At 49.2% G+C, this 24,860-nt stretch overlaps 1 protein-coding gene across 2 annotated transcripts; it reads right to left on the bottom strand.

Moving 5' to 3' along the window:
* Window positions 1-418: 418 nt before the first annotated feature.
* CCSAP (centriole, cilia and spindle associated protein) lies at window positions 419-16,478 on the bottom strand. 2 transcript variants are annotated; one of them, XR_010371940.1, is made up of 4 exons: window positions 16,031-16,478; window positions 6,333-6,616; window positions 5,975-6,081; window positions 4,410-4,499 (listed from the first exon to the last, which is right to left on the bottom strand). XR_010371940.1 is itself a non-coding variant. In XM_064445686.1 (3 exons), exons 1-3 carry the CDS (start codon window positions 16,332-16,334, stop codon window positions 4,326-4,328), a joined length of 762 nt encoding a protein of 253 aa, XP_064301756.1. In that variant the 5' UTR covers window positions 16,335-16,451; the 3' UTR covers window positions 419-4,325. The 2 variants fall into 2 exon arrangements, 1 of the variants encoding a protein (XP_064301756.1); XM_064445686.1 differs by lacking the exon at window positions 5,975-6,081 and having other exon boundaries at window positions 419-4,499; window positions 16,031-16,451.
* Window positions 16,479-24,860: the final 8,382 nt, after the last annotated feature.

Genomic DNA, 24,860 nt, shown 5'->3' with positions numbered 1-24,860 from the left:
AAATGTATTATAAATCCACAGAGAATAAAAACAGCAGATAGCTGTTTCTATCCTTTAATAGTGTCATTTGCAAGATTATATTTGTTCTTAGTGATGCAGTTTCCTGGTTGTTTTTTTTTCCCATGTTACCTTCTTTTTCCAAAGTTCTAAATGAAGATTCCCAGAGGCTTCAGCATGCACAACACTTCAGAGAGCTAGGGAGAATTACAGGAAGACCATAGGAGACAAGCTCAGCTCTCAGCTGGGCTTGTAACTGTAATCTATCCCTTTACCCAACCCCAGTCATTACAGAAACTTGTCACTTTCCCAAAGAGAATATATGGGGCAAGCAGAAGCCACAGTTTGCATGTAGATAATAAAGCACCCTGTAGCAGAAAACCTGAGACCCCCAAAACACAGTACAAGCAGTCAAGGCACCTTGTGTCACTCATTTTATTCCCATATAGAAGTTGACACTACACTATTAAATATAGACAATACAGAAGCATTAACAACAAATACTGTTTAAAAACTTTAAAAAACACATATTGCTTTAAGCTTAGATGGTATTTCCCTATAGTTTTTAAAGTGAATTCAGTGCTAACAATAGCTGAGGCAGCTTCCCGTTCAATTGTTCCCCTAATCTTATAGGGGCCACTGTCAAGGTGTTGAGTCAGGCTCCATATATGGCTTTGCTGCTGAGTGCACTAACTGAGCTGGAAAACTAACTGGAACATCCAGGTTACCATACATAAGGCCCTCAGCTTGCTAGCTTTTGGTCCCTATCACAGTAAAAAAAAAGTCAGAGGCCTTTATAGTTCAGTGGCAATGCATTATACCATAAAAAAAGAACAGATATACTTCCCTACATGTTAAAAATTTAAAATGTGCATTTGCTACCTGGATAAAAATTCTTACCAAAAATTCAGGTCTGTCCCTCACTTCTGTTAAGTTTGGCTGTAAGCTTAGCTATCACCTTGACTCTCTCAGCTTCCAGTGAAAAAGTTTGTAATTCATAGTTGTAAAGATGTGACAGCAGTGACTGAACAGGCATGCTACTGTATTTTACAGGGACATCCTTATGCAGTTTTCATTGTAACATTTTACATTGTAAACACTATTCTTCACAACACTATAGTTAAATTGCAGCATTACACACTGTAAAGGTCTTGTTTCACTTAGCTAAGTACTTTCAGAAACAGAAAGGAATAAACAATTATTTTAATGAAGACTTTGGACAACCGAGTATTTACTGTGTTCTTACAAAGTTCTACTTCTAAAACAGGAGTGAGAAGTGTTCATGGCTTGGCTGAATTCAAGAGTCCATGCAAGACAAATTTATAACTTCCTTAATTGATAGGGTAACATTCACTGTGTTTTCCATTTTTTAGCAAGTCCAGTTTGATGCAAAACAGCCACCTCCTGTAGGAATCTATGGACTATAGCTAAAGCTTTTATACTTGAGAAGTTCTGCTTTCCAAGTCAATGGGCTCTTCATTTGTTAACATCAAAACACTAAAATAAGTTTTCCAAACTTCAGCTTGGCACGTGCCAAATACTTTGCATATACAACTTGCAGCGATCAGAACTATACTATTTCACATGGCCTAAGCAAACCTACTAGCCTTTAGTCAAATAATGCCCGAATGCAGGAAGGCTACCTGATTTGCAGAATAATTTACCCCTCACTTCAGGCATTATATTTCTTAAACCAAGCTAGTATCAACATAGCACCCAGGATTATTTTTAGCTACAGACCATTTGAAAAAGCATGACAGTGACTCACATGACCTGATTAGTGTAACTGCTGTCTTCTCACAGACTTTTAGTGGGGAACAGCGCTTGACCAGACAAGGATAGGAACTAGCTCATTTCCTCAGTACACAGCAGCCTTGATGCTGTTGAAGAGTCTGGTGCTCTGTAGAACACCTGAACAAGCCTGTTGGAGATGTTTTAAGATTGGTACCCTGTACCCAAGGCAGAAGACATTTAAGCCTTCTATAATTATTTGAAAGACCAACATCTAACAGGAGAACCATCTTATCCAAAAATGGGTACTTAAGGCAGGCACATAGTCATCTGGGCTCCTCCGTTCTCACTGGGAAGAGAGAACTGTAGAAGCTGTCTCTGAAAGCATGGCAAGATGAGTCCTAGACAAGCCTAGGCATTGCCCTGGACAGTCAAGGAAACTGTTCAATGTGACAGAATGCACTAAGGGCACAGCCCATCTGCTGTAGTTACACAAAGCCTACAAAGCCTGTGGGCAACAGGAACAGGCAGTTTTTATTGAATAAGGCTGTTAAACACTACTGAGTTACTGCTTTGATACTGTTGTTCAAAGCTAGGGTGGGTTTCTGAATTGAAACAGCATCAGAGCAACTTAAGCATATTTACAACAGCTATTTAAAGAGGAAAACAGCATAAAAGGAAATCAGAAGAATCTCATATGGAATAAAGGCATCTGGAATCATCTGCCTCAGTTTTGGCCACTGTCCTAAAGTTTTAGTAAGTTCTAGCCTTGGTTTACTTAAAAGTTGGAATACAGTAATTTTGCTATGTTTAAAACGTACTTAATCATACTTTGCATTCCCAGACTTAAAAGCTGTGAGATCTCTAGTAGGTAGCCTGAACAAGAGTTGTCTGTATTTTTATAGCTTTATGCTTAAAAGTCAGGTAAAAATCAGATTATAATATCATGCATTCTAGGACATCTTAGTAAGATTACAACTGAGAGTAATGAAACCTTTACCGATGTAATGCAATTAACACTAGGAGGCAGCAGTGCTTGGTCCCTTTGCATGATTACTTTCAGTAATACTTACTAATCAAAATTTTCACTAAGCATCTAACTCTGAGCTGTGGCAGTAATTCTAGAGTCCTGCTTACTCACTGAGATTGTGGAATGAAGCTAAGACTAGTGCAGGCTTCTGCTGCAGAAGTGCAAGTGTGCTTCCTGTGGGAAGGTGTCCAGTCTGTAAAACACAAGCTTCAAAACAGTTAAACTGAGATAGCCAATGCATGTAACTAACACGCAACACATCTGAGCAAAACTTTGAAGCTCACAACTACAGCAATATCTGCCTAAAGCTTAGTTGTCAAACTAAAAAAAAAAAGTTAATTTACAGCAGCTTTAGAGGGAAAAAAAACCACACTGAGGATCTTACAAACAATGACTGTCTTACTGTGTGGAAGTAGGACCTACAGGGTGAGAGTGTTCAAACGCCATTATAAATTCTTGTTTACTAAAGGGTTACTACTTCTTCACCTAGCCTTCACCCCCCACAGTGAGTTCTGTACCAATTTTGAGAGGCAGAAAGCTGCTCAGGACCTCATCTACAAGTTTGGTCAACATGATCTTCAACTTTAAAACCTTGAACAGTATACTTGTACAGTACCACCAAATGGAATGCATATTGCGCTCTGACCCCCGCTGAGCATAACAGATATTCTTAAGTGCTAACAACAGACTTCACTAGGCAGGAGCCGCCCTCTCCTTCAGTAAACTGGCGTTTACATGATTAAGCATAAAGTGTGACCACAAGCTTAATACAGTGGTACAACTTGATACGGGTAGAACAAGCAACTGCTTATTGAGCAGCAGCTCTCAGAGAATGATTGTCTACATCAGTTATTTGGTACGACAGGCACAGCAACACAGCAAAACAATCCTGTAGCTGTTCCTTGCCCTGAAAATTAGTAATTTTTTCCTAATGACCTTAGAAACAGCAATAAAAGTTAGCATCAGCAGATTCACTAATCAAACAAGGTTTTTTTGAAAGTTTCAATATACAGACAATACTTGGTATTTGCCTGCCTAAAGCATCTACATTTGTTAGTGCTGTTTACCAGATCCACTGGTTTTCCTGTTGCCTGTCTTAATGTACTTATTTTGGTAGGAGTATTAAATCAAATAGTACTATAAATGCAAAGGCACCTCCATCACACCTTTAAATTCTTTCCCCAACACCACCTCCCCATGACTCAGGCTTTTAAAAGAAGGGACAACAGATTATTTGTAACCAAGATGAAGAAAGTGTTTGCTTTGACTCCCTGTAATGCTAAGGTTCCCCCCTCCCACACCCAAAACAAGTCAACTGAAGCATTAGAAAGATTCCCAAAAGGGGAATTGTTTAAAAGCTTGGGTAGCTATATCTAAAAGCCTCTTCAAATGTTATGGCTCCAGCGATACACCCCACTGTGAGGTAGGTAGCCAAGATAAAAATATTGTAACAAATATTTTAACAGTTGGAAACTCCCTATAAAAACCTTGCATAAGTAGTCTGGTTCCTTGCACCAGTGTCCTGATATGCGTAACTTCTTTTGAAGATGCGTAAGGGAATCCAAATTCACCGAGCTCTTGCTGAGTAGCATCTCATATACTCTGTCATCCAAGGGTTATCTGGTGGGGAGGGCTTTATTCGCCAAGCTTTCTCTGCTTCTGCTGATCGCACTCGCCTCTGAGAAAGCTTCCTTTTCTCCACTTGTCTCCTGTTCTTTGCTCGTAGAGCAGATTCATGAATCTGAAAAGACCAGAATTAGTATTACAGCAAAAAAAACAGCCTAGGAACCCCCCTAAGAAAGCTGAGGATCACTTTGTATTTGTCCCAGTAGCCATCCCAGAGAAACAGGGTTTGCTAGCAAGTTTATATTTTCTTCTTTAATTTGTACTACCAACAGAAGGGAAGCACAGATACTTGTTTAAAAATGCCTCAAGCTCTATCCTGCATTACCTTACCCACTTCACGCTATTAAAAGATTCCAAAAAATCTTGGGTGTTTCTCAGTCTTACTCTGACATATTATACAAACCTCAGATCTCCTATTTCTACCATTCTAAATTCTTAAACATCCCTCAGTATGCCCAAGCATCCCTTAAAACCAAAGCCGCAGTAGTAAGACAAATCCCTAGAAACCCCTTACTAGAGGCTGAAGAACTTAATTTTGAGAACATGCTGCAGGCGCACATACATACATTTTTATATGACTAAATTATCTTTTTTTTCCCCAAATTTAACCTTAAGAGCCAGCTTCTATGTTCACTTGCTTCTATCTCCAGATTTAAAACCCTGTCTCCCATCTCAGTTAGGGGAAAGTAAGCCCTCTTTTAAACATTCAAGAAAAGTGACCTAGCCAGGCAGTACGTAGTCAGTTCCCAGTTAAAAAAACATCCTTAGTGACAAAGCACTACAAAACTGGAAATGTTTCAGAAGCATGCTGCCCATTCACTCCAAACTCAAGACCTGATCGTAGGGGTTCTGTAAATGTTTCTAGCATAACAAGTGTTTAAAGGAATGTTAAAGTCTTAGAAAGTATAAATATCTCTGCTCAAGTCAGACATCAACCTCTATTAGGCTTCAGCGTAAAGCACCAGTCAAGTATTTCCACCACTGACCAAAGCTTATCAGAAAGGGCAGCTTCTTTCAAGAGCTGCAAGGCTCAAGTTCCTCATTTCCCTCAAAGGACTGAGCTGTCCAGGAAGGAGAAGACTTCAAGCCCCTTCCACAACAGCCCGTCAGAAGCCAGCTCTATCTTCGACATTAAGAACACCACCCACCTTAATCCTCAGGTGTCTTGGGCCATAGATTCAGACTCTACGTTAGCAGTAAGATAAAGACAAGACACTGGCAGGGATACGTTAATGATCATGTTTTACCAGCCTAGGAGAGTTATAGAATTGGATCTGTTGTAACACTCCAACCTTAGTGTTTCTTGCTAAGCCAGGCAACAAACTCCACTACTGCATGGTGCTGTCCACGAATTTCATTTGCGCTACTTTGCTAATATTTACACCAACCACGCAATCCATCAGCCATCCAATAGACCATTCTACTGTCAGCAAAAAGTTCCCTGCTGGCAACCCACTGAAACGAGCTGCTAGGCAGGCAGACATTTTAGCAGCAAAGCATTCGTACCTTCTCGGCGAGGCTCCTAGTCCTAGGGAGTGCCCCAGGAAAAGTCACTCTTACAGCCCAAGCGCTACCCCAGTGTTTATATACCTGCCTGCTGGGGGATGCCTGGTGCTAACTGCCTGCTGCTTTTCTCTTGTTTTCATGAAGTTCAGAATGCAGAAATACATTTATAACAGCCAGTTTTGCTGGTAGCACTGTAACAGCCAGAAACAAGATAGCCAAGTTAATCGGAACTTGCAAGTATTAGTCAAACATGGGTAGTTTCAAAAGCAATTAACAGTCAAGACCTATTTCATTTTGACACGTCAAACCTCTTGAGGTTTATTGCTAGAATCTCCATGGACTCAAATAAAGGCATCCCTGAGAAGTTTTACCTAGATGTTAGCCATATGTCTTATCCAGGCATTAAGTAGTCACCGCCCTTTAACAAGAGGCTTTTACTTACTTCATTCACTGAAGCAGAAGCACAGACATTGTGAGTTTTCTGGCTTCCAGTATCTGTCTGTCTTTCTCCCCACCCATACAGAGCAAATGGATGTTTATTCTCCTTTGGTGCATCTGTCTTTTGAGGACTTTTGGCTGATCTTCGATCATTACGACTGGACAAGGCACTTCGACTTGGACGTCGTCCTGTACGGCTGGTTTTGTCTGCTTCCTTTACAGAAGTGTTTTCTACAGTTTTTTCTTGCTCTTCCTTCTGCTGCTTTTCTTGATCTTCTCTTTCCTTCTCTAAAGAAAAAACAGGTATGCTTTAAGCTCCCAATAACAAGATACTAATGTCTGATTCACAGAGCCTCTCTTAATACATCATTGAAGCTGTGCTTTTTTTTTAGAAATGGAAGTAGTCAGTACTGCCTTAGCAACAGACGTGTACCTTTCTTAAATGCCTTCATTCGTTCTTTAGTGGCTACAATATTTCCTAGCCCATCCCTCTGTACATCAGCTTTCACATAGTTAAACGTGCCTTTCACTAGTGAGGCTACGGATAACCAGTAGCTCTAGGCAGTATTTTAAAGACTGTTTCCAGTCATCTTCTGTCTTCACTATTTCATCCTCCCATCTTTCAGACAGCAAACAGATGGACTGCTGAATGCCATGTAGACACTGCCAGTCAGAGATGAAGTCTGATAAGAGTCTGTGCAATACTAAATCCTTCATATTATAAGCTTCCACTGAAAGAAGTGATTCATTTTCAAGCTCCCTGATTACACATACATCTTGATTATGGTTTTCTGTTTATGGAGGAGAGGGGAGTATGAAGCAAAGACAAAGTGATAGACACCACCCTTGCTATCTGTTCTGTGAGCATGTTTTACATTTAAAGTACCACACTCCACAGGCAATTCTCACTGAGGCTTATTTCCCTCACACGTACTTTTTAAACCTTCCGTAACATGGGTCCAGCACTTGTCCTTGTCATGGTTTTAGCTGGGACAGAGTTAATTTTCTTCACTGCAGCTGGTGCAGTGCTGTGCTTTGGGCTTAGCATGGAAATAATGTCGATAACACACCAATGTTTTAGTTGTTGCTGAGTAGGGCTTGTATTAGTCAAGGACTTTTCCAGCTTCCCGTGCTCTGCCGGGGCCACAAGAAGCCGGGAGGGGAGGGGGCACAGCTAAGAAAGCAGATTCAAATCGGCCAAAGGGATATTCCATATCATGTGATGTCATGCCCAGTACAGTAACTGGGGGGAGCTGGCCAGGGGCAGGGAGCAATCACAGCTCAGAGACCAACAGCATCAGTGGGTGGGAGGTGAGCGGTTGCATCACTTGTTGTTTGGGTTTTTTCCTCCTCCCAAGGGTTAATCTCATTTTTCATTATATTATTATTACTGGGGTTTTTTTTAATTATTAAACTGTTCTTATCTCAACCTGCCAGTTTCCTTACTTTGGCCCTTCCAATTCTCTCCCCCATCCCACTGGGGTGGGGAGTGAGCAAGCAGCTGCATAGTGCTAAGTTACTGACTGGGGCTAAACCACAGCAGTCCTCCAGGCATTGGGTACGTAGAGTAGGGTTTGTAAGAGAGAACATAAAGTCTGTATCATTGTTAATTTGCAGATACAGACCAACACTGAGGGCTGAATCAGCATTATGTAATACATTAAATAATAAAAACAACAGGAGACAACTGCTCTATAAGATCTAATCTTCTTGCATTATAGAGGTATAAAGGAACTATTTTTCCTTTGTTTGTGGTGCCTCCCAGTTAGCAGTTCTTGATGTTTCCTGCATGCTAGTTCTTACATACAAAAGTCTGGGCCTTCAGCTTCAGATGAGGGAAGCCAGTATCTGGTATAGCACTGCAATACTTCATACATCCAAGGGAAAGGCTGGAAGAAAGGCTGCAAGCAAGCCTTACGAAAAGGTTGTAAGTTCTTTTGAACAAGTCTGGTTTATAGCATCATTAAATATAGTCAAGTGAATGCCCATGGATAACAGTTACTTACTGGAAAAGAACAGCCAAATATTTTTCCCACCTTTGAGAACTGGTGACAAGAGGTCTTGAACTACTCTGTTAATACTAATCTAATCTCTTCATCATTGATCTGGACAAGGGAATCAAGTGCACCCTCAGTAAGTTTTCAGATGACACCAAGTTGGGCAGGAGTTTTGATCCTCTTGAGGGTAGGAAGGCTCTGCAGAGGGACCTGGACAGGCTGGATCGATGGGCCAAGGCCAATTGTGTGAGGTTTAACAAGACCAAGTGCCTGGTCCTGCCCTTGGGTCACACCAACCCCAGGCAACACCCCAGGCCTGGGGCAGAGGGGCTGGAAAGTGCCCAGCGGAGAAGGCCCTGGGGGTGGGGGCTGACAGCCGGCTGGGCATGAGCCAACAGTGCCCGGGTGGCCAAGGAGGCCACCAGCCCCCGGGCTTGTGTCAGCACTGGTGTGGCCAGCAGGAGCAGGGCAGGGATGGGGCCCCTGTGCGGCCCCACCTCGAATGCTGGGCTCAGGTTTGGGCCCCTCGGGACAAGAAGGGCCTTGAGGGGCTGGAGCATGTCCAGAGAAGGGCAGCAGGGCTGGGGCAGGGTCTGGAGCACAAGTGTGCTGGGGGGCGGCTGAGGGAGCTGGGGGGGTTTAGCCTGGAGAAGAGGAGGCTGAGGGGAGCCCTTCTCGCTCTCTGCAGCTGCCTGAAAGGGGCTGTAGTGAGGTGGGGGTTGGTCTCTTCTCCCAAGTTACTAGTGATAGGACAAGAGGAAATGGCCTCAAGCTGTGTCAGGGGAGGTTTAGACTGGATATTAGGGAAAATTCCTTCAGCAAAAGGGTTGTCAAGCATTGGCACAGGCTGCCCAGGGAAGTGGCCAAGTCACCATCCCTGGGGGTGTTTAAAAAGACTTGTAGATGTGGTGCTAAGGGCCATGGTTTAGTGGTGAACTACAGTGTTAGGTTTACAGTTGGACTTGATGAACTTAAAGGTCCATGATTCTGATCAAATACACTGCTTACAGTACATTAGTGAATATGACTTTGAAAAAATTAAATACATAGAACCCTCTTTTAGTTCTCCATCCTGCAAATCTTCAACAGTAGTTTGGACAAGTTGGAGGTATATGCTAGACACTGAGCATGACCCCTAAGCATTGCGGGCACAAGCAGACATTGTCATCTCAAGTCCGTGACTTTTAGGCCAACCATGCCTTTTTTATTTAAAAGGCAACTAAGGTCTTATTAACCTAACGGCACAGCAGTCTTAGTGATTCTCTTCAAGAGTCTACCTTTAAGCATAAGATGCTGCCTTCTGGTGGACACACAGTGGTACATTCAAACTCTGCTGAACAATCATGTTGAACTTGCAAGTTTTCTGGCACACCATCTATTTCTGGTTGTGGTAGGGACCAGCTGCAAACTACCTCTGTTCCGAGTATCAGCGCTTTCAGCCACCACCAGTATATGCTGGTGTGTGCAGAGGGAATTCCTCCACTAGTGTGAAGGGGTTCATCTAGTTTAAGGCTTGCTTACAGATTGAGAGGCTGACCACAAGTAACTAGAACAAATTTTACCTAAGTGCCTTCATTAAAAGCAGAAGGGCTTGCGAATCCTGTTGCACAACAGCAATCATTCTTGCTAATTGCTATGATTTTGCTAGTCAAGCAAGTACATGCCCAATCTGACACTGCTTTGATTTCAGCTCTGATGAAATGGAAGGTACCCGCCTGGCACACTGGTTAATCATCCATTTACTCTTGCATTCACTTTGAGCTTGTAGGGCAAGGACACAACGACTTGCCCCATGCCCAGCATTCCCATAAGGGAAGCCTCATGCTCTCTTACTAGCTGTTAGTCTTGCCAGCATGTTTTCTACTGGCTGCCAACCAGCAGAGGCCCTGGTGCTGGGCCCTGTTCAGGCTAGCCTGTACACACAGGCCTTCTAAGCCATGCAGGTGCAGCATTCAGCTACAGATGCTACTGCACTACAGCTGAGTAGTTGGTTAAGAGCAGCCAGCAGTGTTAAAGTATTTTGAGCTGTATTTGTTAAGAACTCAGCCGAGTGTCCCCACAAAACAACAAAGAGTAGTTGAGACCAAAGGAGCAGAGTGAGAACAAAAGAAAGGCCAGACAAATTTCACATATCTAAGTGTTGGGTGCCCAACACTTCAGTCACTATAGCCAAGGCTGCATAAAAAGCAGTGACCTCAGCATGGTAAAAGACCAGCTTTGCATAGCATCCTGGGCTCTGTGACACACAGCCTCACCTCTAACAAGGCAGCTCATTCATCACAGCTGCCACAGGCAGCACAGAGCTACCACCTTGCAAAGTATTATCCATGCATCTCCCTGCACAGCCCACTCCTAAGAAAGGGCTGGCCTTTCTGTGTAAGGGACAGCATTATCAGAAGGAAACACTGTTTTGAGAAACTAAATCACTGACAGAAACATATTGCTGTGAATTCTGAAACAGGAGTGCTTTTATTTGGGAAGCTGTTCCATCTTCCATTCAAGGGAAAAATGGCATCTTCCTTCTCTACAAAAGGGAACGGAGCAACATGGAGTTCACGAGCAGCAGGGGTGGCATTTAGGGACTTAAAAATACAGGGAAGTGGGGACTCTGCAGTTGCATGGATACTCTAGCTTTAAGATACTACTTCAAGGCAACAGCCTTGCCTGGGGATGCTGCTCACTAGGATATAGTTCCAGCTGGTGCAGAAATTATCAAGCCAGCTTGTCCCAAAATAGCACTAAAAGCATATGGGTAAATGGCACGCAGAGTCCTGTGCACGGTCTTACAGTAAGTGCTGTATGCCAGAGCGTACTATAGCACCTTATAAGCGCCTGTTATTACAGCGGGTATTTCCATGAATTCACTCCTACAGTGGATTTATACAGAACTCAGCTGGTGAAGGCACAAGACAGATATCTTAAACAGTTATTTAAGCCTTTTATTTAAAACTATAGTTTACATCCAAGCCATTTGGTTAGGCACCCCCTTTTCACAGGGAGGTAAAGAAGCAGCAGTTGATAGCAGGGAAGGAGTTAGACCCAGCTGCTCAGGGGAGCCCAACCACCAGCAACACCAACCCACCTCCTTCCCATGCAGTGTGCCAGCTCCAGCAGGCACAGGAAACCAAACTGACTGGCTGCAGCATTACAGGGATTAAACAGGAGGGGGATGGAAAAAAGCTAGGAACATTTAAAACTGCATCATGGATGCTAAGCAGAGCATACTGGACAGAGGGGATTAAGTGCTTAGCAGGCAAAACAAGGTTGCCAGGCCCACCCAATATATGGCTGTTGAAAGCTCCTGCCCAGAAGAGGTCACTTAACCCTGCTGCATTGCCCAGCTTGCATAACAGCTCCCCTCCAGGGCTCAAGCAGGAAAAGCTCAAGGGGACCTTCTCTCTCACCCACAAGACTGCATGCTCTACAGGGCAGACCAGAACCCCATTTCAGAAGGCTCTGCTGACTTACTAGAAGTATCAACAGCCTTCTGATTAGACCCACAGGTCCTAGGGATCAACAGTACTATCTCGATATAGAGATGCTCGCTCCTTACAGCACTACCTCAGGTTCAGAAGCACTTTGTGCTTAAACTGCCATGGGCAGAACTCAGAAGAGTTTTCTGCTTTAGTGCAAACACCTCTCCAAACAGGGCCAGTGTCCAAGGCCTCCTGAAGTAGCAATTGAAATAGTTACTACAGCTGAAACATTGCAACATCATTGCTTCAGGACAGATCTTGTATGAGGCAGTATTGGAGCTACCCACAACACAGCAGTTCAGAGTTTAGACTCACACAAGCTTCATCTGCAGAGCTCAGAAAGCAATGACTGGCTTGACATGATAGCAAAGCTTCTTTCCAGCTAAAAAGATTGGAGCAACTTTGAATCACTACTAATAAACCCTTAACTGTCACTGTTGCCTTCTTCCATCACAAGCTACTCCTTCCCACCTTCTCGGGCCAGCAAACACACCTGCAACATCACAGCAGACAAGACTGGGAACAAGTTTGAGATTGGATCTTCTACTGAGTTGCACTAATCCGGATCAGTCACTTTCCAACTACTGTGTGGCAACTGCTTTGATATCAGCTTGTCACTGCTGTCATTTAAAACCTCTGCACAAAAATGCCGAAGGCAAAATGGCAATAAGGATTGAAAGATGCCTTCATCCTGCGTGTGCAGCAGTATCGTTTCACAAGCAACAGGTCTGACAGCAGTGCTGCTGCCAAGAGCTCCTGTCTTTCACTTAACCAGCCCACTGGGTTCTGTTGACAGTTTTGAGGATGTGTCAACTAGACCAGTTGATTTAGGTCAAGGTTCTGTTGGATTATGTTTAAAGCACGTGTGTGCCTGGGCACATTCTACAGCTCAGTCCCACGAACAGTCGCTACCAGTGAAGGACCATAAGGAATTAACCCAAAGTTGCCACCAAGCACACCTCAGTGTCACTCAGCTATACCTTAAGCACAAGATAGGACAAATATATTTTGTCACTACACGCTCAGATGTTCATGTTGGTAGTATTTTAGACCAACACCACTAAACCTTAAAGTCAAGCTGCACATCAGCTTTCTCTATGCACACCAGAAGCATTTACAAACTGCTTTGCTAACACACACAGGCTCACCTTGATGAGGCAAAGCAGCAGCAGCCACAAACACCATGAGAGATTGGCTTTACCTCAGGTGCTACGCAATATTAGAGCTGGCCAAACACACATGGCCACAAGTGCTGTCGATACCACCCAGCCAGAAATCAGGTTCCCCACAGAACAGAGGGAAGCAGCAGTAGCCAGGTAACAACTGGGATGCCGCAGTGTGTGGGTTGGAATCAGATTCAAGACGACAAAAGGTGTTGTCAACATGAGCACACTCAGCTACCCCCACAGCACTTCAGTGTAATTAAGTTCTTCCAGGAAAAAAGCAGTTGAATAATGGAAGATTCACAGAGTGGTAGCTTCTATGTTATCTCCTCTGCATGTTTTAATTAGCCAGCTGCTAAGCAAAAGAAAAATACATCCTTATAATTGTCCAATGCTGAAGGAGTTGCTTGCTTACATATTAGCATGCACACTAGTATACAATAAATTTCCACTTAATCCAGCTGCCTAAGCAGAGTTGTCTTCAGTCCTTTTGCTAAGAACTTACAAAGCTCTTAAATACTGGCAGTACATCAAGAGAGGTTATCCTCCCCCTCTACTGTGCCCTGGTGAGACCACATTTGGAGTGCTGTGCCCAGTTTTGGGCCCCCAAGTTTGAGCAGGATATGGAACCACTTGAGCAAGCCCAGAAGAGAGCTACCAAGATGATCAGGGGACTGGAGCATCTCCCTTGTGAGGAAAGGCTGAGAGACCTGGGTCTGTTCAGCCTGGAGAAGAGAAGGCTGAGGGGGGATCTCATCAATGCCTATAAATATCTGAAGGGCGGGTGTCAGGGGGATGGGGCTGGGCTCTTTTCAGTGGTGCCCAACGCCAGGCCAAGGGGCAACGGGCACAAGCTGGAACACAGGAAGCTCCACCTGAACATGAGGACAAACCCCTTCCCTGTGCGGGTGCCAGAGCAGGGGCACAGGCTGCCCAGAGAGGCTGTGGGGTCCCTTCCCTGGGGACATTCACCCCCTGCCTGGACATGGGCCTGTGCCCCCTGCTCTGGGTGTGCCAGACAAGATGAACCCCAGAGGTCCCTTCCAACCCCCACCATTCTGGGATTCTGTGATTCTGTAACTTAGAAAAACATTTATCCTAAGTCACTTGGCAAAGACATGCATGGTAGGCAGACATTTTTTCTCACATTTTAAGTGTAAAACAACAAGGACCTAATAGAACATGAGGCATCCCCTTACAGCAGCCATGGCACAGTTGCATCCGTTACAGGGGTACAATTGCCCAAAACCCCATAGATTGACAGGCCACTGTTGCTACACAGTCCCTTCGCCACTGGGATACAATAAGTGAGGACCCAACCATGCACACACTGGAGTCACACGCCCTTGCTGACCACAGAAAGGGCCTGCATGAGCAGCACATCCACAACCATCAAGCTTTTATCTATTGCCAAAACCAGTCCTACCAGAATCAGGCTACCAAATAACACCAGACAGATCTCCTTGCAGAGATGAACAAGAGAGCAGCAGGGAGCAGGCATGGGGCTGAGCAGAGTGCCCTGGCCAGCAGCCTCTAGCCTCAGCAACTGCCGGTCACAACTAGAGTGTAGCAGGCTACCTACCCCGCTGGCTCAGTGAGCAGGAGGAGGAAATTCTGGCCCCTACCACAACTGCCCAAGATCAGCAAGTGTTCAGACTGCATTAGAAAAGGTGGAAGAGCCAAGTTCCGAGTGCAGCTTCAACAGCTTCCACTCTCCTCTCACTAGAAGCCAAGCCTTTAGACTGCCCATCAGAACACATCGCCTTTCCCCATGCAACCATCCCCTCCTCTTCTGCAATTCCTTAGAGCTGCTTCTCACTCAGATGTGACATACATACTTCTTCCATATGCACTCCCCAGTCTAGCTTCCTCAAGGCCTGCGTGAGGAAAGCAAGATGAGAGCCACTAATACTTCATTACATACTGGGGGGGGGCTTCCATCACTGCACAGCTTTGGAGAGGGAGAGTGCATTACCCTGGCAGCCAGCAGCTGTGTGCACCCCCATTTGGGGTCTGGGTACCCCAGGCCCGCCCAGCCACGAGGGCTACAGCTCCCACTGCAAACCCCATGTAACCAGCATGCTCTGGAGCACCAGGCCTCTTGAGCAGACGACAGCATGGCTAGAGCTTTTGTGCAACACTGTGTTCTTGGGGACAATGGATGCAGTCTGGCCTGGAATATGGGAATACAGATCACTCTGGTAAGCTCAGGCCCTGAGGGACACGGAAACCGATTAGTCCCCCCACTCCAAACAAGCACCTCTAACCCCAAAACAGCCCTCAGGCAGCATGAGGCTTAACTGAACAATTCTCAAGGATTTTCCCTGCTAGCATGCAACAGATAAACAGCTGATTCAAAATACATTGCAAAACACTGACCAGTGGCTGCCAGAGAAAGCTTTCTTTCATTATAGGGAAGGGACAATATCCTATGGGATTAAAAATGACCAACTTTAGAAGCTTGACAGTGTTGTCGCCTGTCTACCCACTCCGCACAGTTAATTCTCGAGACAGCAAAAAAGGCGAGATACACTAGAAGAGCGCAAAATCCTATTAGCTCTGCACCCGCTCAGGCCGACGGAGCCGCCCGCACCAGGCTGCAAACGCAAGGCCAAGCCTCGGGTAGCGTTACAGAGCAGGTGCGGGGCCGAGGCCGACCACGCGTGCAGGCCCAGGACGGCGATGGCGTCACGCGCCGGCCGCTGTCGCCACAGGACCTGTTTACATAACGGCAGGGATGCTCCGCTGCCATGGCAACGGTTTACATAAGCGGCCGTGACTCAGGGTGACAGCTACCGCCGCTCGGCTCTTCGCAGAGACGCCCCCGGTGCCGCAGCCACGGCTGCTCCGCCGGCCCAGCAAGGCCCGACTAACGGCGCCGCCAGGAGGAGCGAGCCCCGGGGGCCGGCGCCGGGGCTCCGGCCGACGGGAGGCTTCACCCCCGGGCCCCCGCGGCTCTGCTGTCCCTCGCCCCTCGGTTGTGGGGCGCAACGAACGAGCAGGTCGTGGGTCGTGTGTCGTGTGTCGTGTGTCCCCCCCCCGCCCGCCATTACCCACGCTCCGTACCGGGGCTCGCCCGTCCCGCCTCGCTCGGCGCCGCCGCCGCCGCCTCCTCCTCCTCCTCCTGCGCGGCCGCGGGGCTGCCGGCGGCCGGTGGCGAGGGTGACCCGGCGGTGCTGCTGCCGCCGCCGCTGCCGCCGCTGTCCTGCTCCCAGCCGTCCCACAGCCAGGGCCGGTGCGCCTGCTCCAGCAGCCGCCGGCTGAGGCGGTAGCGCAGCAGCTCCAGGTAGCACGCGCCGCACGACTCCCACTTGGGCTCCTTGAACCGCTTCATGTACTCCGTCTTCACGCGCCGCGCCGGCACCACCATGGCGGGGCCGGGCTCGGGCTGCGCCGCCGGGATCCGCCGCCGCGGGCCGAGGCCGCCCCCTCCCGCTGCAACGTTTAAATCCAAACAGCGGCGCCCGGCCCCGCCCCCGCCCGCCCCGCGCCAATCGCGCCGCGCCGCCGCCGCCGCCGCCCCCTCCCCAACCGTCACCACCCGGCTGGCGTCACGGCGCGCGCGGGCCCGTCACGCGGGGGGACCGAGGAGGGGGGCGGGGGCGGGGGCGGGGGCGGGGGGGCTGCGCAGCCCCGAGCGGCCACAGCGCCGCCGAGCGGGGGGGGGCGGGGGGAGAGGGGCGGGGAACCGGAATTAAATGAAGGGAGATGAAAACACGGTAAATAAAGGAAAAGGAAAGATAAATGGGGAAGGGAAGGGAAAAGGGAAGGGAAAAGGGAAGGGAAGGGAAAAGGGAAGGGAAGGGAAAAGGGAAGGGAAGGGGGAAGGGAAGGGAAAAGGGAAGGGAAGGGGGAAGGGAAGGGAAAAGGGAAGGGAAAAGGGAAGGGAAGGGAAAAGGGAAGGGAAGGGGGAAGGGAAGGGAAAAGGGAAGGGAAGGGGGAAGGGAAGGGAAAAGGGAAGGGAAAAGGGAAGGGAGAAGGGAAGGGGGAAGGGAAGGGAAAAGGGAAGGGAAAAGGGAAGGGAAAAGGGAAGGGAAGGGGAAAGGGAAGGGGAAGGGGAAGGGAAGGGGAAGGGAGGGGAAGGGGGAAGGGAAGGGAAAAGGGAAGGGAAAAGGGAAGGGAAAAGGGAAGGGAGAAGGGAAGGGAAAAGGGAAGGGAAAAGGGAAGGGAAAAGGGAAGGGAAGGGGAAAGGGAAGGGGAAGGGGAAGGGAAGGGGAAGGGAGGGGAAGGGGAAGAGAAGGGAAGGGAGGGGAAGGGAAAAGGGAAGGGAGGGGAAGGGGAAGGGAAGGGAAAAGGGAAGGGAAGAGAAATTAAATAAAACAAACCAAGGTCCTGCACCACCACCAAAACCCCCTCCCACTGCCCCCAGCCCCAGGCAGGGCCCCGCACGCTGCCCAGCGCCGCCACCCCCACCCGCCAGCCCCCCTCCACCTGCACCGCTGCCCCCTGCCCAAAACTAATGCGTTTGCAAAAATAATTCCTTTTTCTGTGCAGCGCCAGGGCAGGGGTCATGGCTGATTTAAGCTCTGTTTCTGGGCGGCAGCAGGGGAGGCAAAGACGCCTGCAATGACAGGGGCCTCTCTCCATTTTACATTAATCTGCTTAAAAAATCCATCACCAGTGAACACCAGACTAGGATTCGCCTAATCCAGGCCGGCGTTAGGCGGCCGTGGTCGCTTGGGAAACGAAGCGCTTTGGAGGCAGATGCAGAAAACAGGGCGGCCTCTGCAGCCGCCGTTCGCCCTCCTGCACCGAGACACGGCCACGCTGGTGCGGCCACGCCGCGGGCCTGCACCACGCGTCTGCGCCCCTCGGCCCGTGGGCAACTTCTGGGTATTTCCTTCTCTCTCTCACGCTCCGTATATAAGGCGTCACACCTGAACCCTGCCCCCGTGGGCTACGATCGTGCCGGGGAGGGTTGCCGCGGTGCCATCGCCACCGCATCGCGCACGCCTCGACACCCCCCCTGCGAGAGCTGGCAGCAGGGTGCCCCTCGCCCAGCCCCGACCCGCTGGCCGGCAGGTTGCAAACACCCCACTTTGGGCAGCCGCAAAGCTGGTTTCCCCCCGCAGCAGCTGCACAGCAGCTCTCCGGCCGCCGCTCCAACACACGGGGGCACTGATGGCTTTTCAGAAGCAGTTGCAGGAAACTACTTTTTTTAATAAGGAAGCAAACAGTATTTTTCCCTTGCCTTGCCTTGTGCCTCCCCTAACTGGCACAAATGAAAAAACACAGGCTGGTGCCGATAACCGGGATGGAAAACGCTGGCCCGGGCTATTCCGTGCTGGTGGCTTCGATGTGAGGGGGCGGTGGTTAATCACAGCACCTCAGCCCGTGCAGCGGATTGATGCGATGCCTGCTACAGCTAATATAACCAACCCACGTTATTTTAATTAACGCTCAGGCCGAGTAGAATATAGCTCTCCGTTTTCACACGGACCGGTTGAGGCTTTGCGAGCCGGTGGTGCCCTGGGGTGAGGGAGGGGGGCACAGACCTTTGCAGAAGCACTGGCATGTTTCCCTCCAGCCCTCACAGCCCCCCAGCCCTTGCACTTACGGCAACAGCCCCGTGACGGCAGGGTATCGGGGAAATCCAGGGTTCCCCCCCCGCGATTCAGAAAAATGTGATCAGGAGAGGCCCGTTGCACTGGCGTTCAGGGCCTGGAGCTGCAGGCAGGCTCGTTGTACAGCTGCATTCATAAACCTATTAAGCTCCATTTTAAAACCAGTTAGAGCTCCTCCAGCTCCCTTCAGCTCTGCCGGCTGCTCTCGGGGGTAGGCAGCGGTGGAGCTACGAGGGAGCGGAGCCCGGGCAGCGTACCTACTGGGAAGACAGGCACAGAAATAGCACCCCTGACATGCCGGCCACCACGCAACAGCTTCAAAAATGAGTGAGGAGCTCCTTCCGAGAGCACCTTCTCGCCGTGCTGTGCCGTCCCAGGCAGACATGCAGGAGCCTTGCTATGTGCTTCAGTGGAAGAAAACCAGGCGGATGCAGCAGTTCCCCCCCCCCCCCCAAAATGCTGTTTTGGGGATCACATTTGGGAGCTGCCTTGCTCATTCATTATCCCCACTGAGGGCTCCGGTGGCAGCTGGGCTGTCCCAGCTGCCTTCTCCCCTTGCCCTTAGGGGCACCTCTGTGGTCCCACGGCGCTCCAGCCACACCCTCAGCACAACCTGCTGTAACGGAGGGCGTCCCATTGGAAAATAATGGGATAATTGGTAAGAAAATACCTGTAACTGAAGACGGCTCTAGAGAATGCTGCTGGAACGGCACTGGCTAGAGAGGAGAGCAGATTACTCCTCAATTAATTGGGACTCTGGTTTCTTACTCTGATGTTCCGCTCAGTCTATACGAGCAGGTGACGTTAGTGGGTTTCATACAAATATGCAAGGTCTGGGGTTTGCAGCATTTTCTCTCCATCTAGAAAACATTCTCTACAAAATGTCATTTTGAGCCAACCTGCAAAGTGTTGGCTTGGCAGCAGTGGTTATGAAAAGGCTGCTGTTGTATCATTTTCGAGCAACAATTGTTTATGGCTTTTCCTTCCCAGAGAACTTCTGTCCCCAGTTTAGGAAGACACAGCTATATCAGAGGTATGTGGATACTCTCTGATGGCTTCTATTTTCTGCATTTTTTCCCTAATCTCTGCACTCTTCAGAGCAGTCATCCACTCTTCATATCAGCCTGCAAGATGTCAGCGCTTGGTGAATAACATAGTATTGTTAGCAGCCGCCTCCACCCATCCTCTCCATTGTACCGTACTGGGTTTAGGGCTTCAGTCCCTTGCTGGCATGAAAATGAGTGCCCAGCCGCCCGTGTGCTACAAGGCAAGCTGCACCTTCACACTCCCACTCCAGTTTCTCCTCAGCGCATCCCTCCCACCCGACGGCTTGCACACACATCCCGCAGCGCTGGGTGGATTGGCAGCAGCTAGGCTTGGAAAATAACTGGGAATTCTTTGCATAAAAAGACCTGTAACAGATGCGTGCAGAGGGACCCAGCAACGCTCATGTTGGAAATCACACATGAGCTAAGGACAGCTCCTCCCTCGCCCCTCCAGCCAGAGCCCAGTGGCTCGGTATGTGCCAGACGAGAATCATTCCCCATCCTCAACGCAGCAGCTCTGGATGTTCTCAGCGTAGCTGAATAAACATTATTATTTTTTCAGTCCTAATGAGTTTTGGCTTCAATACCTCGTGGCAGACACTGCCATGGGCTGGGAGTAGCCAGTTATTAAATGATTCCTGAATGAGGAACTACAATATTTATGATGCCTATACTAACACTAGAATTTCCTCCCTTGCATATTTTGCTGGGTTTTTTCCTTCTTTAAAAAATGAAACAAAGACACCACTTGAAATTCTAAACGTGCTTTTTCCTTTTAAAGCGCATTTCCCCTGAGGAACTTAGTTATGCTTCTTAGTCCTTATGATTGCTCCGCTACAGATAGCAAACCAGGTGGCCAGGTAAGGCGAGAGTTTCAAACCAGATCAGTGGCAGATGTCTGATCAGTGCCAAACCGCAGGAGTCACGATTTCCTCCGCTACCTCTGTTCGAATGGGAGCACCAGAGTGTCTCTCTAGGGAGGAGAGCAGCCTGGCCTGGGAAACGGTCTTATTTCTGTCTGAAGTAACCACAGCAAAATCAACAGCTGAGAAATAACTTGATTTTTGTGCAAAAAGTAGCAGGAAACAAAAAACGAGCATGAATGTTATTTTGCAGAGCGCCATCACAGAAGGACGCAGGGTCATTTTGTGGGTTACTTCACACAGAGTTTTGACTTGCAGCCTTTTGCCATTGCACCTCTCTGTGGCTCCGGGCAATAAGGGGGGACAGTGGACAGTTTGTGTGTAGTGGGAGTGGAAAATCCCATGTCAACGCAGCTTTCAGGCAGGCAGACTGGCTTCCAGCCAAAACAGGAGCTGAGGCTGGGCTGCTGAGCTATTGCTTGGGTAAAGTCTGAGAGGCCACAGGCAAAAGAAAGAAGCTTTTTCTCATAAAGAACCGTATTTTTAAAGTATTTAACAGCATGAAATCCAAACCAGCAAAAATGTTTTGCCAGGTAGGGGAAAAACACAGGCTTCCCGGACCTGTGAAACTGCCTTCACCTAGAGCAGTGAAGCTCTGCCAAATACTAGGGGTAGCTGTCCCAGTCACCTCACAAAACAAGCCATCGCGCTGTTAATAGAAGCCTGGTTAATCCCACAGATGTGGGGTCTTTGGTTTCATGGGCTATTATCCCTTTTAGGTCTGCACCAGCTGCCCACAGGGTAACACTGTCATGAGAGAAGGATCAGAAGAGCCTGTTCAAATGCTCCGCGGGGCAGGTTAGCCAGCAGTAGCGCACTTGGCTGCAGAACTTCCCCAGAACTGCCCGATGCTGTTATCCAGCACTCTGGGAAATTCGGTCACGGCCAGGATGGGCTGCAACCCGCTGGGGAAGCCCTGTAACCCCCCTTACAGCAGCTCTGTGCACAAAACCTTTTCACCGCTACAGCGCTGAGTGGCTGTGCCTCCAAGCGCCCAGGGCAGCACAGTTTACACAACCTCAGCAGCTCCTCCAAGCCTTGTTGATGGTCCACGCTTTGCATCCACCTTTCTAAGAGATGTAGCTCCTTGGGCCGCGTGCTAGCGATGTGTGCCCAGGAGCAGGGAGAGACGTCTCCCGCTGCCCAGTGTCCGCTGGCTGCTGCAGCAGCAAGCCCTGGGCTGGGCACACAGCAAGGCTGCCTCCTCACCACATGATGTGAACAAAGCTCGGCTCCCAGCTTAAAAAACTGTTCTCATGGGCTAAGAACAAGGTCCCTACTAGTGTCAGTCTTTCCCCCTCCACCCTGCTTCCTTTTCTTCCTGGCTCCTACTCCTTTGGGCTGCAAAGCTGCACGCCACTGTGGACCGATCAAGGGGATCCCAGCACGCGATCAGATCTTATGGCCAGCAGTAACAGGGTACTTGTCAAAGTGCTGCCCCAGCAACCCGTTTGCAGGCTGCCTACTCAGCCTGAGAAAAATCCAAGTTTACATGCCAGCCCAGGGATGATCAGGAGAGATTCCTTCCCTGCTCTCTTTTTATCTCCTGCGTGAGCAGCCCCAGTGACCAGCAGGCTGGCCGGCAAGCCTGGGTCGCTGCCCGGCTGCTGCCCCTTCCATGGCCGAGGTGAGAAACTGGCTTCCAGCTGTGCAGCTCCCCGTGGGCAGTGCAGGGGACCTGGCTCTTGGCTGCACACCTGCGTGTTTTCCATGATGGATGTGGGTTTCCCCGGAGGTGGGCACAGCTTGGTAGGAGCAGTGAGGAGTGGGCACAGGTGGAGGCAGCTGCAGGCTTGTCCCACACCGCCCCACCACATCCCTTCTTCCCAAGTGGCCAGTGAATGGGGTGTAACTCCAGACTCAGCTACGCCCTGAAAATCAACATATATTCGCTTGCCATCTCCAACCTCGGGCTCTTCTAAAGGCTTGGGGTCATTTTTCCCAGCACAGCTGGGTGGCTGTGTGAATGCAACCCCTCATACAATACCTTCCCCCTTCCCAACAGCCACCCTTTCCCCCTCCAGCAAATTAACCCTTGTTCCCCCACGTTGTCCATCAGGTTTGCTTGCATCCCCCTGCTCTGTGCAGGCTGCCCACTTGCCTTTCTTTCTGACAGAGCAAAATACGTTTCTTCACAGCTGGACTATCGTGGGTGAAACCAGGAGCTATCACCTCTCATGGATTTCCTGGGTCTAATCCTGCTCCAGAAGACCACCTGTGGGCTTTCTCATGCCTCTGGGACCTTCTAGCTTGTTCCTGCCTCTCTCTCCCTCCGAGGTGCAGTGCTGGGGCAAGCAGGAGGAGCCCACCATTGGTGGGGGTGTGCTGATTTACTTCTGCAGGGAAGGCACTGGCCCCAGATCTGTGCCCAGCTCCCAGGGGTCCCTCAGGAGAAAGGGCAGATTTGGTTTAACATTTTGGATGGTGCTGTAGGGACAGGAGCTGTAGCCACGCTGAGGAGGCAGGAGGAGTGCTGGAAGGCAATTTCCATGTACATGTCCTCTGACTTTGTCCCCTCTGCCTTCTCTCACACCCTGTGTTGCCCCCTTCTTCTCCCCCTCACCAGCTCTGCTCCACACTGTCAGCCTGGCCGCATCTCCACCAGGAACTGGGAGAGAAGTTGGAGAGGGGATGGGAGGCAAAACGCTGCCCTCCATGCTTAAAGGGGATAGTTCAAAACAAAGAAACCCAGTCTGGGAACACCTGCGTCCTGAATGTCTGTCAGAAATAGCTGGTGTTATTTCTGAAGTTCCCCTGGAAGAAAGGATAAGCGGGGATTGAGGCCGTTCTCCGTGTGGAGGGATCTCACTTCCATAAAAATCATCAAGGCAGAACTGGATCATGCTCCAAGTGTCAGAGCCCAAGACATTCATTTGCAACATGCAAGATGTTATCAAGTTCGTGGTCTCAGTAACACCCACAGGATGCCACCTCCATCAGCCAAAGCAGGAGGCAGCCTGTGTGCACCCATTCAGGGTGAGGCAGGCAGTGGAGAAGTATCGAGCCCACACACTTTCCTTCAACCTTATCACAAGCTCATAATGCTGCACAAAGCTGTTCCCTGCTCGTATTCCCATCCCTCTGGAGCTCTGGGACAGCAATCCGGCCACTGGTCGGGATTACTTTTACTGCCGTTCCTGTCCGTGTTCCTTTTTCAATCCCAGGCACATCTTCCTCTCCCCTTCTCGCCCCTGGTCCACAGCACGGCACCCGAGGGGCTGGCACGCCATTTCACACAAGCAAGGGATTGCAAATCCCTGGCATGGGCTTGGCTGAGAGCCAGTCTGTCACTGGCAGAACACACATTTTGGGGGAGGAATGGAGGCATCTGTCCTGTAACTGGCTCCTCATCTCACAGCAGTAGGGGAGCGCTGCCGAAATGATCAGCTCTGAAAGATCTGTGCTTCAGACCATCGCTGCTGGGCTAGTGATGGGGACAGAAGCCATTCCTATAGCTTCAGGCTGGTTTTTCCAGCATCGGAACCTACATGCCTCACCATTCCCCATGTGCAAACCTGGCACCCGCCTGTCACGGGGCCCAGTGCTGGTCCTGAATCTAACACCAGCCTGCTCCGTGATGGGACTCAGTTTCCCAAGCAATAAACTGATGGGTAATAATAAATCCATTGTGGAAAACAACTTAATGTTTGAAAACACTTCACAGAATTTGTGGTGAGGGGGCTAAGGAACAAGCCCAGCTCAAGTGCATATTCCTGAAACTGATTTTAAACCCTAGAAATTAATGGCAGCTCAGTGCTGGCTCTTGGCTGATTTCGCTGTCAGTTTGTGAAATCTGTGTAACCTAATCTCGTCGTTTCTCCCCCTGAAAATGGTGGGTCTTCAACACAAAATTAAACCTCCATGGAGTAAACTCCATTTGCAGACCTCAGTGGCACAACTGTGTGCTTTGAGATTGTCCTCTGAAGGCTGCCACAGCCGTCTACCTTTTTTCCAAAGCACCTCCAGCACCAGTTCAGAAAATCCCTTGAACTAAAAGCTCTTCCCCAGCCCACCTAAAGAAGCAGCCCCAAAGGACCTGCCACCTCCAGCTGAGGACGAGGGGTGGAGGATGCTGCTGCGGTGGGGCAGGGGGCAGGAGGAAGGCTATGCGGGGAGCCCCACGAGAGGGGGTTTCCCTGCCCTCAGCGCTGCCTGGCGCACAGGAGTCCCAGCCTCTTGGAGGGGCACTGCTGTGCCCTGCCAAGCTTCAGTCCCAAATAAAGCCACTCACACTGAGGGCTCAGCTCCCTTTGTACCAAACAGGAGTAGGGCTCAGCTGCTGAGCTGAGCTTCTAAATGGCTTCCAAAATTGCACAGGGGCAGCAGAAAGGAACGGGGAAATGACCGCTGGGAAGGCAAGGTC

The sequence above is a fragment of the Phalacrocorax carbo genome, chromosome 3 (assembly GCF_963921805.1).
Source record: "Phalacrocorax carbo chromosome 3, bPhaCar2.1, whole genome shotgun sequence".
Classification (NCBI taxonomy): domain Eukaryota; kingdom Metazoa; phylum Chordata; class Aves; order Suliformes; family Phalacrocoracidae; genus Phalacrocorax; species Phalacrocorax carbo.
The sequence above is the reverse complement of the archived record's forward strand: the minus strand, read 5'-3'. Positions and strand labels throughout refer to the sequence as shown.

Bases quoted from the DNA above. Each gene is read 5' to 3' on its own strand.
- CCSAP (XM_064445686.1), bottom strand. From the start codon at position 16,334: ATGGTGGTGCCGGCGCGGCGCGTGAAGACGGAGTACATGAAGCGGTTC. The intron at 6,617-16,030 runs GTACGGAGCGTG...TTTTTTCTTTAG, and splicing joins GGCGGGACGGGCGAGCCCCG to AGAAGGAAAGAGAAGATCAA. The intron at 4,500-6,332 runs GTAAGTAAAAGC...TGGTCTTTTCAG, and splicing joins CTTCTGCTTCAGTGAATGAA to ATTCATGAATCTGCTCTACG.